At 29.0% G+C, this 16,381-nt stretch overlaps 1 protein-coding gene and 1 long non-coding RNA gene across 2 annotated transcripts in view; one reads left to right on the top strand and one right to left on the bottom strand.

Annotated features, from left to right (window-relative positions):
- Positions 1-232: 232 nt before the first annotated feature.
- On the top strand, positions 233-2,706 carry LOC123897022. The gene is made up of 2 exons (XR_006804720.1): positions 233-626; positions 2,479-2,706. It is a non-coding gene; the product is annotated as an uncharacterized LOC123897022 (long non-coding RNA).
- Positions 2,707-12,518: 9,812 nt separating this feature from the next.
- LOC123897021 (callose synthase 10) overlaps positions 12,519-16,381 on the bottom strand; it is a 36,243-nt gene continuing 32,380 nt past the window's right edge. The window contains exons 44-51 of the mRNA XM_045947519.1: positions 16,048-16,161; positions 15,804-15,892; positions 15,550-15,708; positions 14,673-14,775; positions 14,224-14,343; positions 13,863-13,913; positions 13,540-13,722; positions 12,519-13,001 (exon numbers count right to left, since the gene is read on the bottom strand). Coding sequence (XP_045803475.1) covers positions 12,765-13,001; positions 13,540-13,722; positions 13,863-13,913; positions 14,224-14,343; positions 14,673-14,775; positions 15,550-15,708; positions 15,804-15,892; positions 16,048-16,161 — 1,056 coding nt within the window. The 3' untranslated portion in view covers positions 12,519-12,764. The remainder of the gene's footprint in view (positions 13,002-13,539; positions 13,723-13,862; positions 13,914-14,223; positions 14,344-14,672; positions 14,776-15,549; positions 15,709-15,803; positions 15,893-16,047; positions 16,162-16,381) is intronic.

Raw genomic sequence — 16,381 nt, 5'->3', positions numbered from 1 at the left:
ACATGAAGATGAAAATAACTAGTACTCCCTCCGTCCCAAATTATAAGGGAAAAAAGCTCTTTTTTTTTTGTCCCAAATTATAAGAGAAAAAATCATTTTCAAGAATATTTTTTCCTTATTTTCATAAAATTAAATGCAAATTGCATTTAATTATAATAAAAATTGTTTTTACATCTTCCTATGCAACTTATTCCAACGAAAAGAAAATGATGATAAATGTAACGCTCCGATTTCGTAAATGTGTTATTTATTTTATTATTTTATTTTGATTTAATTAATTGGCATATTTGTGTGTTTTATGTGTTAATTAGGATGTCAATTTATTGAGCTAGTCATGTATGAGCCCATTTTAGTGCAAGGGTAAAATGGTAATGTGGCAAGGTGGGGAAAACTTAATCTATGATTATGTAAGGTTAAGTTAGAGAGAGAGAGGTCAAAAATAAAATAAAATTGAGAATTGAGAAGAGGTAGAGATAGAAAAGAAGCGTAGAGAAAGAAGAGAAAAGAGAAAGAAAAGGGTTTGGGAGAAAGTTAGAGAGGAAGAATAAGAAGATGAACAAAGAGAAAGAAGAGGAACTCAAGGATTGATCAAGTCAACTTACCAACATTTCTCCATTTTATTAGAGGTAAGGGGAGTTTTGTTTATGGGTAGAGGTTGGTTGATGAAGGGAGAGAATGAAATTCATTCTCATCTCCCAAGATCCTTCATCCCTCTCATTAGATTTGGGTTTTGTGATAAAACCCTTGGGTGTAGGTTGTTGTTTTAGTTGTTGTGAATAATCTTATTGATGCTTTTAGATTCATGTTTGAATCATATATGAGAAAATCCATGTTATCTTGTTGTGTTGTTCATTTGTGTGTTGTTTTGAGAAAAATGGGTTTTTATATGATTTAATGAATTAATGATGATGAATCTTGATGATTTGGTGTTGATTGTTGATGGAATGATGTTTGTTGAGGTTCAAATATCATGAGTGTTGATTAGTTAAGTCTTAGGATTAATGGGATTCAAATTGGGTTTTTGGGAAAATCAAAGATTGAATTTTTATAGTTTAAGAAAAACTGTTTTTGATAAAGTCTGAAGCAAAAACGTGAAAATTTGACCCCTTTGCGTTCTGAACTGGTTTTTGACGTCAACATAAAAGTTGTAGCTCTTTTCCTTAGCTTTTCAAGGCATGTTTACGCGTTGAAATCCGATATACGTAGCTCAACTTATGGTCTGTGCGGTGAGCAGGTCAAAACCTGCAAAATTCTGAAGGTGGATGCTGTCTTTTGCGCCTCATGCGCAAATCACAGTCCTGCAACTCTGGTTTGCCCATCCCTTTTTATCCCTAATCTTTATACTACTTGATCCTAATTATTAGGTGAGTTTAGGAGAGTTTAAATCACTACTTTTCATGATAAAACTTAGTGATTAATTAGGAGAAGTTGTTTTCGAATTAAAACGAATATAGTAAAGAATAAGTAAGAATTTTGGGAAATATAGAGAATGTAGTTGAGTGGAGTTAGGATTAGCTAAATTATTTTATCCAATCTTCGAAAAGATAATGGTGATGAATATATGAATGAAACTAAATTGATGTGTTAGTTAATGTATTTAATTGATAAACTTTATTTGTGAGTTTATTGATGAAGTTTCATTGACGTGGATTATTGATGAATTCTATTCGTGTACTAAATGATGAATTTTATTGGTGTATGAATTCTTTTGGTGTATTAGTGATGTGTTCGTGTGTATGGACAATGACGGTGTTTTCGTGCTTATCCACAATGACGAGGTGTGATTGTTTATGAATATAACTAGGACGTTCAATTTATTGATGATGATAAATAAGGATTTATCATGCGTAGGTGTATTCTAAAGACGATGATTTAGAATATTTGGATTAAGTAATCCATATTATGTTGATGTTATAGTTGAGATAAAACCATATGTTTGGTATATTATATTCATGCATTCATAAGTTGTGTTTATTGATGAGTATTCTAGAGACGATGATCTAATTTACTGTTGTTTTAGAGACGATGATCTAAAACATTTGGAATCAGTTTTCCAAAATTATGACGATGGGTACCACATGCATATAAGTCGTGTTTAGGGAGACATTGCATACTTAATTTCAATAGATGAAATGTTGTGTGACTGATAAATTGTTAATTGATGTTTGCATAATTGCACACTAAATGATAAGTGATAATTTGTGTGTGTTAATTGGTGGGTGCTAAATGATGTGTAATGGTGAGTTGAATATTTAGTAATATATCTTCGATATTCTAAGTAATTAATGTTGTATGATTGATTTAATTAATTGATTAGTGATGTGTAAATTGAGGTGTTGATTAAATGGTATAAATGTTGCATGAATTATTAATGTGATATAATCATGTTTATACCTTGTTGTATATTTCCTATTTTTTTTGCCTATTACATAAACTCACCCTGTTATTTGTTATTTGACTGGGCACTTGGGAGCTCAGTTTCTCAGGTGTTGCGTTTTGGTGTTCGTGTTCCGGTGTAGCCTCGCTCTGATTTGGACACATAGGGAGGGTGTATAGTATTTCAATTTTATTTATATTGTCTAGGTTAAGACATAGAAATGTATAAGTCACTAGTAAAAGATTTTCATCTAATGCACGTGTATACTAATTAAATTTATAGCAATGTAATTTGGGAATAGTAATACCCTAATTCATAATATTCCTCTATCTCCATCCTTAACTATTAATCAATAAAGTTTTATTTTTATCCGCTGCTAAAATTTTAAGACAATCCTCTTATAAAACTGGAATAATACTAGTATTCAGGTTAGGGTGTTACAATAAACGTCTAGCATTAATTTTCAAGAGGCATATTCACCTGAAGTGAATTCAATACTTCTTTATAACTGATTAAGTTTTGTAGCACATGAAATGCTCGATTTATTTGAAAGATGTGTTACAGCATGGCTCATTAGATAATGATTATGTGAAAATCCTCGAAGGATTTAATTTTCGTGAGACATGTAAAATAGACTATTTAAGAGATGATTTAATAAAATTGAATAAGTCTTTTTGTCTCTCAAACAAAAATGAGTATTTGAAAGATATTTTGCGAATTATGAAGCAAATGTCCAAAAATGATTCTATATGAAAAAATCACATCAATTGTGTACCCTAGTTATTGTTAGTTCATCAATATTGAACAAATTTCTTTTAGGAGCTCGAGAAAATGAAGATTACTAATTGTTTATGAAGTACGATACATCAAATGCTAATATATTTGTCGAGAAATATCATTTGCTATAAATATTATCAGAACTCTTGAAGAGTTTTTGAAATTTGTTGATTAAAGAAATATTTGAAATGAAATATGTTGGATGCGAAAAATTTATTTGGAATTGCAAATTTATAATTTAAATAAAATTTTGTGTCTCAATAAAAAGATATAGCAAAAGTGTCAAAACAATTTGACATTGATGAATCTAATTTGTCGTGTACTAAAATGGCCGCGATGTCATTTGATGTGTCAAGATTCAAGAAAACGATGAACGATTTGAATTGGTCTTGAAGTACCATATCTTAATTCAATTGAGGACACTAATATATTTTACTCGTTATACATGTAGTATTTTATTTTTGTCTTTTCAGCCAACACAAATAGTGGAACAAAGTCAAGCATATTATTTACCTTAAAGAAACAACAATATCATCCAATCATATGAAGATTTTAGCACTACATCAAGCAAGTTGAGAATGCACTTTTGTCGAGGCCTGTAATTCAACGCATACAAGAACTTGTTGTTTTTATTACAAAAGGATGATTCCCGCAACAATTCAATATGAAGATAACATAAAAAGCACTGCTAACTTGGAGAAGAGTATAATAAAGAAAATATGTCAAATCTTTCTACAAAATCAACTTCAAGCAAATCTTTTGAGGAACTAGCACCAAAGATTATTTGGTTTTTTCATCTCATATATAACTGTTTTTATGACGGGGAGACATAAATATATATGTTCTGCACTCTTTTTCCCTTCACCATGGTTTTGTCCCACTGGGTTTTCCTGATAAGGTTTTTAACGAGACAGTTCACATATAAAGGATGATATGTACTCTTTTTCCTTCACTAGGATTTTTTTTTCAATGGTTTTTTCTCTAGTAAGATTTTAACGAGGCATATCTTTAATGGACATTCAAGGGAGAGTGTTATGAATAATAATATGTAATGAATGTCTATTATTGTGTAGGTTTTCTTGTCCCATAAATGTGTCCTATAAATAGGACCCCTTGTTACAATGTAAAGCACACTTGTGAATAGAATAATACAAAGTCTATTCCTTTCTCTTCTCTCTTCCTCTTCTTCTTCTCTATTCTTCCATATTATGGTTCATGCTTAGAAATAGTTTATAACAAAAACAATTATTTTAGTTTATATTCCAACTTGTGTTAATACGAAGACCTATTTTTTTAATTTCTACGAGATCTATATTTCTACTCATACATCAATATATGAAATCCTATTTTCTATTAAAATTGTCTATGGGTACATATGTTTCTACTCACATACTAATATGAAGGACTATTTTTTTTTTTTGGTAATTTCTATGAGAACTTATATTTCTATTAATATATATTAATATGAAGACCCATATTTTTTTTGTAATTTTTATGAAATCTATATTTATATTTATACTAATATTAATATGAGGATTATTTTTTTTAATTACTACATAAACTTTTATATATATATATATATATATATATATATATATATATATATGAGTCAGGATCCGTTGACACCAGGTGTCAAAGTTTAGTTTGACACCAAATCTCCTCCTTTAATTTTATTTAATCTAAAGGCCTAAAACAATCATTAAAATAATTCATAAATTCAAAGATCATGTGATTAGTCTTACAATCTTTCCCTAAATAGCATATTTGATTTGCCCTTTTTTTTGACTAAATTTGCCCTATCTCTTTATCTATCACCTACACAAAATTCATAATCATCATTGTTCTTTGTTTGTTTCCTCTAATTTTTATATCAACATTCATGCCTGCTACTTTTAAATTTTTTATTTTACAGAATACTCTTGTTAGTATTTGTCGATCAACACAGTTTATATATTACAATATATATATATATATATGGGGAGGGATCAAATTACACCAGTGTAACATTTGAGTAATGTTACACCGCTCAATAACGCTTTAACGAATATAAATTTTACAAAATTCACCGTTGGATTGAAAACTTATATCGTATAGATCATCTATGTTGAATTGTATAAAAATTTAAAATTGTTTGATATGTTTTTGAGATAGATCAAGATTAACGGTATTCAATAAAAACACATAAACCATTAATCTTCATCGGTCTCAATAACATATCAAACGATTTTAGATTTTTGTAAAATTTAACATGGATGATCTATACGATATAAGTTTTCAATCCAACGGTGGATTTTGTAAAATTTGTATTCGTTAAAGCGTTATTGAGCGGTGTAACATTACTCAAATGTTACACTAGTGTAATTTGATCCCTCCCATATATATATATATATATATATATATATATATATATATATATATATATATATATATATATATATATATATATATATATATATATATTAATACGGTATCTATTTTATTTTTTATATATTAATATGGGATCTATATATTTCTACTCATATATTAATACGACATCTTTTTTTAAATTTCTACGTGACATATATTTCAACTCGTACATCAATACGGGGGCCTATTTTTTATTGTAATTTCTACAGTAACATATATTTCTACTTATTCATTAATACGGATGACTTTTTTTAATGATTTCTACTGTTTTTTTACGCATTATAATTTCTACTTAGATCTATATTTTTAGGGAATGGATTCTCTCAAGTGTAATTTACACTTGAGAGAATAAAGTGTGGTTTGTTACCATTGATCAAGAGAGAGAAACATATAAAAATTTAGAGAAAATGAATTTAGATGGTGTTAGATTACACTTTATTCTCTCAAGTGTAAATCACACTTGAGAGAATCCATTCCCATATTTTTACTCATATATTAATACGAGAAGATCTATTTATTTTATAATTTTTACGGAATCTATATTTTTAGTCATATAATAATAGGGAGACTTTTTTTTTTTAATCTCCACCGGAACTTATATTTCTGCTTAAATATTAATACGAGAATCGATTTTCTTTCTTTTGTTATTCATATCCACCTCACAACTTTTTTACGAAACCTCTCTTCCATAGAGAAATTATTCTCCATCAACTTTACAATTCTTTTTGTAGAGAAAAATAGAAACAACAACTATTATACATTTTTAATTTGATAAAAGAAAAATATGAACTATAGGTATCTTCCCTAAGAAAATCCATGACACTATACATAAATTTTACAGTTAATTTTTATCACAGAGTGTTATTTTAGCAATTAATTATCTTAAATTGGCAATTAAAATTAAAAAAATTCTATTTAAGGTAAAATATATTATTATTTTTTTGGTAAAGAATGTAAAATATATTATTTACAAGTCAATAAATCTAAACACACTTTTTTTTTTAAACACGCATATTCCCGTGCTTGGCACAAATCTGAATACTAGTTAATTCTCATATATAGATATCATTCTCATAAAATATTAATCTATACAGGTGTACTAATATTAATATTAATCTCTTATATATACACTTATAGTATTAATTATATATTTTTTTTATTATAGTATAGTATATGTACTGTGTATATAGTATTAACTAGAACTTTGACCCATGCACCGCATGAGTCTAATTAGGTGTAATATGTAATAATAAAAAATAAAATACAAAAATTCTAAGAGCATTTTCAATAAGAGTAGTATAGGGAATTTCATGGACTAATTATTATATATTTGTTTATGTGCTTATTTTATATTTTATATATTTTTTAAATAATTTTGGAACCCCGTCGTTTTGTTTACTTATTAAAAAAAATTGCTGATAACTAAAGGTTAAAAAATTGATGATAATTAAAGGTTAAAAAAAAATTAAAGACATAATCAAGAACATAAACTTAAGTAGACATTCATAAATAAATAAAAATTGTGATTAATTCCGCCGTTCAAATTTATTGAAAACGGGGTTAACATATTAGGATTGCTAAATTCTTTCATAATTGAAGCACATGATTTAGCGGTTGAAAGATTTTATTGTAAGTAAGGGATGCAGGTTCGATGACAAATCTGTATTTTTTTAATATAAAACTGCAATAAAAAGAAAGATAAAATGAGAGGGGGAAAAATTTGGTTTAGGGTTAGCTTATGTTAGCAAGCTTATAATATAAGAAATTATTGGTTTTTAATTGTTTAAATTTTGCAATGAAAATTGATGGTGCTTAATTGTCGTATGAAATCTTTCCTATGAAAGTTGATGGAGCTTAACACTTTGTGGACATGATTTAAATCACAATTGGTCTGCTAGTGCAAATTGTATCAATTGATCATCGGTTAATATTAAATCTGCAATGTTAAAATCAAAATAATGAATGTGATTAGTGACATGACCATGGTTGTGTTTGGTTGTATTGCAAAAAAAATTGATTTAGTAGAATTGAGTTTGATAATTACTTTCCAAATTACACGTGATAATAACTTTCCAAATCTCACATGATAATTATTCTCTAAATTTATGATCCGGTAGAAAAAAAAATATTGATCAGGAAAGACATAAAAATATTTCGTGATAAATAATATAGTCAACAATAATTTTAATATGATATACTTTTAAAATTGATGGTGCTTATCAATTATTTCACATAATTTTAATCATAATTGGTATACTTGCCATAGTGGTTGGAAATATTGCCACCCATTGAAGGATTGCAGGTTCGAATCCTAGTCAAGACAAAATTGTATTATTTTTTAATAAAAATTGCAAGATAAAATGGAGGGAAAATAGAGAAAACAAATTAGGGTTTAGGATTTGCTTGTGTATACAAGCTTATAATATAAAAGATATAGCAATATTTATAGTTTATGATATATATAGTATGCAATAATAATAATAATATATATCTCTACCAAAAAAATAAAATAAAATAATAATATATATACAAATTAAGTAATTTGTTTAATTTGGAAATTAATGATAATGATGTGTTGTAAAAATCAAAGAATAGTGGAGGCAATAAATTAGAAATGTATGAACGGGATTCATTTTGTTAAACCGTTGAGATTAAAAGAATACTAAGGGGACCACATAAAAAATAGAGTGAAATAGGAATTAGGTTAAAGCTAGCTTTTTGGAACAAGCTTAGAATATAAACAAGAACATCGACCCATGCGGTGCACAGGTCTAATTAGCTGTAAGATATGTAATTATAAATTACGATATGATAATTGAATAATATAAGGTATATGAAAATTTTTGTGTAACATTAAACGAGTTCAACAATAATTTTGGGTAAATATTCATACAAAGGAAGGTATATTACGGAAGACTTCCTTATAAACCGCACTCGAAGTCTTAGTCGTATCTTCACCCTCATTGTCGATGATCAATATTTTTAATCTTTCTCTAGAAGTAACTCTTGAAATCGCAACATACAACTGACCATGTGAAAACACTGGCGACGGAAGATATATCCCAACATGCTTTAAAGATTGTCCCTGACTCTTATTAATAGTCATCGCAAAAGAAATCATGAAAGGAAATTGTATCCGTTGAAATTTAAAAAAAATTCTTACGTCAGATGGTGTCAGAGAAAATCTAGGTATGAAAACCAGATCACAAATATTACTTCATGAAATAATTTTTCCTACAAGAGCATGTTTTCCCAATCTTGGAATAATAAGTCTTGTTTCATTGCATAATCCTAATTTTTAAGTCTCAACTTGTGATTTGGGAGTTCCGACGTAGAAATCGTGTTAAAAAATTCGGGAGTTTGAACATCATCTACTGTTTGACCATCTACATTCTGTGGGAGTGGAGTATCATAACTCAAATATGTTTTTTCTTCCCCGGGAATTAAATCCAACATATAATCATTTATTGTGTCGACTATTGAATTTTTATGAGCTAATATATATAGCTCTATTTTGGAAACACGTTATATCGTTCATATTTTGTAAAAGTTGAGGATATGTGCTTTCAACGATAGAAACAAGAGGATCACTTGAATTTGGAATCAATAAATCTGATGGAATGTCAAGTTCTAAATCATTGTCGTTGTCATCTTCAATTTCTCCATCGCCAACACCCAAAACCCATTCAGAAAATAATCTTCTTTGATCCGGAAAGGTTATGATACATTGTTAGCAAAAGAAACAAATGTGAACCAGTGATTCTTTCGTAATTAATAATATAGTCACGTTGATATATACCTGGAGTCAACTACTATTTGCATAAATATCACCTTGATATATATTTGCAGTAATACGATCAACCATACTCCTCAACATGAACAAACTTTTAAGTTCATAAAGATATAAAAAAAAATATTTTTCTTAACATGTTTAGTTAAAAAAAAGTATATTTCCCTAAGAAAATCCAAGACACTATACATAAATTTTACAGTTAGGTTTTATCACAGAGTGTTATTTTAGCAATTAATTATCTTAAATTGGCAATTAAAATTAAAAAAAAAATCTATTTAAGGTAAAATATATTATTATTTTTTTTTTGGTAAAGAATGTAAAATATATTATTTACAAGTCAATAAATCTAAACACGCATTTTTTTTAAACACGCATATTTACCCGTGCTTGGCACGAATCTGGATACTAGTTAATTCTCATATATAGATATCATTCTCATAAAATATTAATCTATACAGGTGTACTAATATTAATATTAATCTCTTATATATACACTTATAGTATTAATTATATTTTTTTTTATTATAGTATAGTATATGTACTGTGTATATAGTATTAACTAGAACTTTGACCCATGCACCGCATGAGTCTAATTAGGTGTAATATGTAATCAAGAATAAGTGGGTCCGCCCCTTAAAGGGCCGGCCCCTTAAGGCCCTTTTTACAGCTCTATTAATATAGCAATATTTATAGTTTATGATATATAAATTAGAAATGTATGAACATGATTCATTTTGTTAAACGGTTGAGATTAAAAGAATACTAAGGGGACCACATAAAAAAGAGAGTGAAATAGGAATTAGGTTAAAGCTAGCTTTTTGGAACAAGCTTAGAATATAAATATAAGAGATAGCCAATAGGTTGTTGAAAATAAAATTGTTTAAGTTGGTGATGATTTATATTTTTAATTATGAACTATTTCCTACACTCTTAGAATTCACGTCTTCCATTATGTTGTATTTGCATTATAAGAAAATCATGTCTTCCGTAAATCATTAGGTTTGGTCTAGTGGTGAGGGATTTGGGTTGTACACTATAGGTTATGGGTTCGATTCCCACTCATTGTAAACAAAAAAAAAAAAAAAATTATCTTCCGTAAAAAAAGTCAAGTCTCTACATAGTATAATTTTTTTTATTAAAAAAATATGAATTTCATAAGCCTATTATTTATGATATATTTGTATTAAAATATCTCAACTTTTATAAAAATATTTTACCAAACAGATTTAACTTAAAAGTGATAATTAAGTTAAAAAATAATAAATTACCAAACAACTTCAACTTTAAGTTTAAAGTTTTATTTTCAACTTTATTCTTAAAGTAGCTTTTAAGTCATAAATAAGTAGGACCAAACGGGCACTTCGATTCTTTCTAGTGACAATTTGGGTAGGTTAATTTAGCTTCTTAAAAAAAATTAGAGTTAAAATCCAAAAAACAAAACAGTGAACTGATTTTTAACAGTTTTACTGGTTTTTATGGTACTTCAATTTTTATTTTTATTTTTATTTTTATAAGGAAAAGAGTATCTAGACATCAGAGGATAAAGTAGGCTTCATCTCATCCTTTGCATATATCTCTTTATTATATTAAAAAAAAAAAGGAAAAAAGTATATATACAAAAATTGGGGGGACATAGAGCTAAGTATGACAATGAAACATGATAATACCAACTTCTTGTTAATCCTAGTAACTCCTAATAACTCCACACGAATGAATCTACCGTCAACACGGAGACGGTCCACATACCCGCTTCTCCCTGCAGCAAGCAATAAGAAATGATAGCTTTTTCAAGCGAGGGTTGGTCAATTAATTGGGTTGAACACCCCGAGCACAAGAATCACAAAAAAACCAGCAATTAGCACGACGAACGACCACTACCGTCAACACGGAGTATCTACACGCCTAGTCCTTTCAAACAATATCCGATCTTGAGGATTCCAACTCGATAAAAACCTACCAACAAAACTATGTCGATCCAACAAATGCACTTTTTAGGTTAATTGTATATTTAATGTATCTGGTCAATATTATGGGCCTAAAAAGTACATTTTTGCGTATAAAGTGTTACGGAGGGAGTATTATATACCGATTTAAACTAATAACGCTCTCGTAAAAAATAAAAATAAATAAATAACATAGATGCTATGTACCATTGTAAAAATATAAGTTTAAAATTCAAAATATAATCCCAAAAAAAATCATCTAGAATATTTAGTCGAGATATACATCATTAAAATCCAAATACATTAAAATTATAAAATAATTTGTTTCATTTCTAACTACTAACATCCCATTTACGTTTTCTTTCCTAAGTGTGAAATTATTGAAGTATGTTCCCATGCCAGTTTACTATTTTAAATTCCTAATTAATCTTAATATTTACGATAGCACGGAACAATTTGTGAGCATGGTACAAGCGTGGAATGGTGTATTAGAGACCATATGGGACAATTTGCGATGGTTGACACATCTTGGATTCAAGGTAAATGATCCTTAATTATAAAAGAGGTGTCAAAAAAAAAAAAAAACTATAAAAGAGGTGGAGTATTTGAGACTGATTCTAAACCGTAGTGGAAGCAATTCATCGAGTGGATACTGGTGTCTCTGAATTTAACTATTTAATTCTTAAAATTAATAACAATTCAATTTCATATCTGCATGATTGAGTAAAGAAAATTAGAGAAAGAATTTAGAGATAAAAGGGTTATATTATAAATTTCTAGTATAACCAGATTTATTAATCCTTTTTCTTGGCTTAGAAAAAGGAATGATATGATGATATGCAGAGTTGTATTTGCGTTGTGAATATCAATTATCAATGTATTTGCGTTGTGATATGATGATATGCAGAGTTGTATTTTCAGGAAATTGTTTGACAGAAAAAAATTTCATACCGAAAATGTTTTGTGGTGTTGAATTCATATAAAAGTTAAAAGTGAGGATAAAAGTTTAAAGGGGCAAAACAAATGGTAAGAGGGTAAAACTGAAATATTTGGTAATTTGTAAGGGTGAAGGTATAATGGTTGAAAGTAAAATTTTCCTCAAGAAAAATATTACAACCCTTTACAACGTACAAGAGTATCCCAAACTTAACTCTGGGTTCATGATAAAAAAATTGAGATTCAAAATGAGATTCATGTCCAATATAGAGATACACATTAAAAATTTGTATTAATGAAGTTGAGCTTTATATTGAATCGAGATATGACTCTCATGTATCGTAAGATAACGTAACTATTGCCAAAATATAATGACGACAAAATACAAAATGGTGGAACTAAACTGTTGAGCCATGCAAAACAAACACAGACCCATTCAAAAAAGCATCTTCCTTTCTCTTTTACTTAAATGTACAAGCAAGTCAACTCTATACTACAAAAAATATACATCTCAAATATACAATAGGGAGAGTTATGTCTCAACGTTAGCTTTGTTTCCAGAAAGGATGAGGGAGATTTCAAGACCTCGACTAAAGGCTTGATTAAAGAGAAGGCGAGACTGGAAAGTGGAAATGAATGGAAACCATGATAAAAATGCTATTGGTGAAAAGATAATCATACCCATTCCAGCATCATACATTCTAGCAAACTCCCGAACAGAATCCCACAAGCCAAGTCTATTCATAATACCCTTCCATGTAATTGCCAACTGCAAAATAGTAGACATTATATAAAATTTTAGAAATTAATTTCAACTGCCAGCATTGACACTTATTAAAAAACAGTCAGTTATATGTGAAGGGCATTCATCACTTTACAATCTGAGTTAGACCCAGTCCAAATTTTAAGAGAATGCACAATTCAAGATAACTTATTTTGTTATTTTAGACATCTAGAAAAATTATTATAGCCATAGCATTTTGATTCTCTACTAAGTTCTACCTGGAAGTTATGATAATACCATCCCAAAGAGCAACATTATTTTATCGCAAAGGCTCTACAAATAATGTCTTGCTGAAGGAAACTTCTACAGTTCTATGGTTCGCACTTATTTTTCTTGAAAGTTTGGTAATATTATTGCCTCGGTATAAATGCAGGACAATTCTCAATAGAGCATAATTCAGAGGTGCCAAATAAACTAGGAAACTTGCTTGCTGATAATTATTTGTTGTGTCCTAGCAGTTGTCTGAGATGATCTCCACATTGATTCAAATCAAGAAAAGTGTACAAAAATAAACCAAACTTACAGATAATATTCCCCATCCGGTAGGGATAAAAGCAAGGATGCTTGCAAAAAGGTCAGGTATAGAAAGTTGAGTAAAAGCAACAACAAGACACACAGCTGCAACAAGGCCTATAGATACAACTCCCTGTAAAAATCTCAAAACAAGCTGAAAATCGGCCGACTTTTTTGGGCTGTAAGTGAAGATCTGCAAAGCAAGGAAATATTATAATCCAAAGGAAAGAGTGGTGTTAAAAATCTGAAAACGGAATGATAATTAAGATAGCTGATGTCTAAAATAAATAAACAGAAAAGGTGCTCTACAAAATTATCAGGAAAAGTTCAAACCTTAAATATCAAGACAAATCCAACCAATACAACCCATGAGAATCCATATATCTACAAAATAGAAAATAGTCAGAACCTATAAATAAGACTCAAGTATTTGCTTTATGTTTATGAAATATTAAAAGAAGCCCGAAGCCATTATTTTTAATTTAAATAAAATATTTAAATAACATGTAATTATTTATTTCTGCGTTTAATCTAGAATTAAAAAATCTCAAAATTGAAGCCAAAATAAAGTGGGGACCAAATGTTTAAATTTTTATAAATTGGGGGGGGGACTAAAATTGCGGTAAAAAAATAGGGGGACCAAAATTGCATTAAGCCTAACTATCAAATGCATAGAGGAAGATGGAATGTTTACCGCAAGTGATGTATCATCTCCAGTAAGATGTAGCTTATACACAACACCATATTGAAACAAGAAGAACCTTGCACTCAAAATTGTCTCCAGGATACGACCCCTCAAAGTTTGGATATGCATCTACAGAAAGAGTAACTGTCATTAGAAATTAATAGAGAAAGCATCAATATGAAGGCTATAGATGTCGATTAGGTTATTAGTATTTAGTTTTGTTATTTATTTAATGTTCATGACTATATCCATTACAAAAGCATGCACCATGGCACCCTATTCTTGAATATGTAAACATTTGAGTTGCTTGTACACAAACTCAACACTAATGCATTTGAGTTCCTTTTACACACAATTTAGGTTGAAAAAGTAAGTTATTTACTTCATAAAAGTAAAGCAATGTTTTATCTTTGACGAGATAACTATACAAACAATCAAGAGAAAAAGTTTAATGTTACCTGTTCTTCTAGCCACCAAGACTCCCAGCTATTTTCTCCCTTCACTCCTACTCCTCCTTTGTAAAGGAGCCAACTTGTCCAATCATCAAAATCTTCAACAGTCCTGTGAAACAGATAATCAGATTAGTAAACTAAGCACTTGATTGTAAGTTAACTGAATTCATCATCTCTGCAGACAATGAAAAATGACCCATTTAGAAATAGAAAACGATCCAAATCAAAATCAAGAACTTCCATTATGGTCCTCTAAATATGCAAAAATTGACATCTCATAATTGCTTCAATAACAAGACTGCCTATACTTATTGTTAGAAGTCCCACATTGGCCAGAGATATGGCAAAGATAGCCTTTGTAAGTGTAGTGCAAACCTTAACGCTCAAGCTAGCTTTTGTGGTTGAGTATAGGCCTCTCAAATTCTAATACTTATGAACCCATGTTCAGCGTGGGACTCTTGACAACATCAAAATGGTATTTCAAATGTCAGCTTTTTGATATCAAATTGGTAATTCAGTCTTTCTGAATTTGTCAAAAATTAACGTTGAACATTTTTTATTCATTAATCATTAGAGAACCAAGTTGATAACAAATTTCAATGTAGGAACAAACTGTGTTTATTTATTTTATAAAAAATATATCAGAATACAAGTCTATTAACTACAGAAATTGAACGGAAGTAATTGATGTTACACTATATATATATATATATATATATATATATATATATATATATATATATATATATATATATATATATATATATATATATACACACACAAAATTAATGTTACACTAATAAGTATATTTCCATGACAGTGAACAACTATGACTACTGTATTTACATTATAGCACCAAGTAATTAAGATCCAGGCAACTTACTTTTGCCACTCGAAACCGGAAGGGTTGAAAATGTAAGGAGCAAAAAGCCAAGAAATGACAAGGAACCAACTGCTAAGAGTTAGCAAAACATACGTAACAGCACCTCCCTCTGCATATCCATATGCAATGTAAACTATAAGTAGCAGTGCTACTTCAAGCCTGTTGTATTGCACAGACATGATAAAATCAATGTAACTCAATGTCCTTCAACATCAACCAAAACAAAAATAAAAGAAATTGTAAATTTTACTCACGCTTTGACAAAGTGGCTTCGAGAATATAGTCTGTAATTTTCAGCAAACTTAATGTGACGGACAACGAACCCTCTACCAGTTGCTCGGTACTACAGTGAAAGGTCAAACACTTTCAACTTATGAATTCTGAGTCTTCTGATGTTGAAATAATAATAATAATAATAATAATAATAATAATAATAATAATAATAATAATAATAATAATAATAATAATAATAATAATGGTGATGATGATGAGACATACTTTAGCACCTCCATGGAGAACAGTACGCCCAAAATAATGAGTTTTAGTTCCCAAAGAGAATGTGAAGAAGACAGAACACAACTGAAGTTGCATTGTGATGAAACTGAAAACAGCCTGCAAACATTTTCATGAGATATAGACAATATATAACGCCAAAAAGAACAGAGTATCTAGGATATATAAAGACCAAAAACTGAATATAATCGATATATGTAATACGATATAGGATTATGAAAAGAAGTACAAATGAAAGTAAGAAACCGAATATAATTGATACATGCAATACGAGTACAATAAGATGAAAATATGGGGACACAAGAAATATTAAAACTCG

Source organism: Trifolium pratense, linkage group LG7, assembly GCF_020283565.1.
Source record: "Trifolium pratense cultivar HEN17-A07 linkage group LG7, ARS_RC_1.1, whole genome shotgun sequence".
Lineage (NCBI taxonomy): Eukaryota > Viridiplantae > Streptophyta > Magnoliopsida > Fabales > Fabaceae > Trifolium > Trifolium pratense.
The sequence above is the reverse complement of the archived record's forward strand: the minus strand, read 5'-3'. Positions and strand labels throughout refer to the sequence as shown.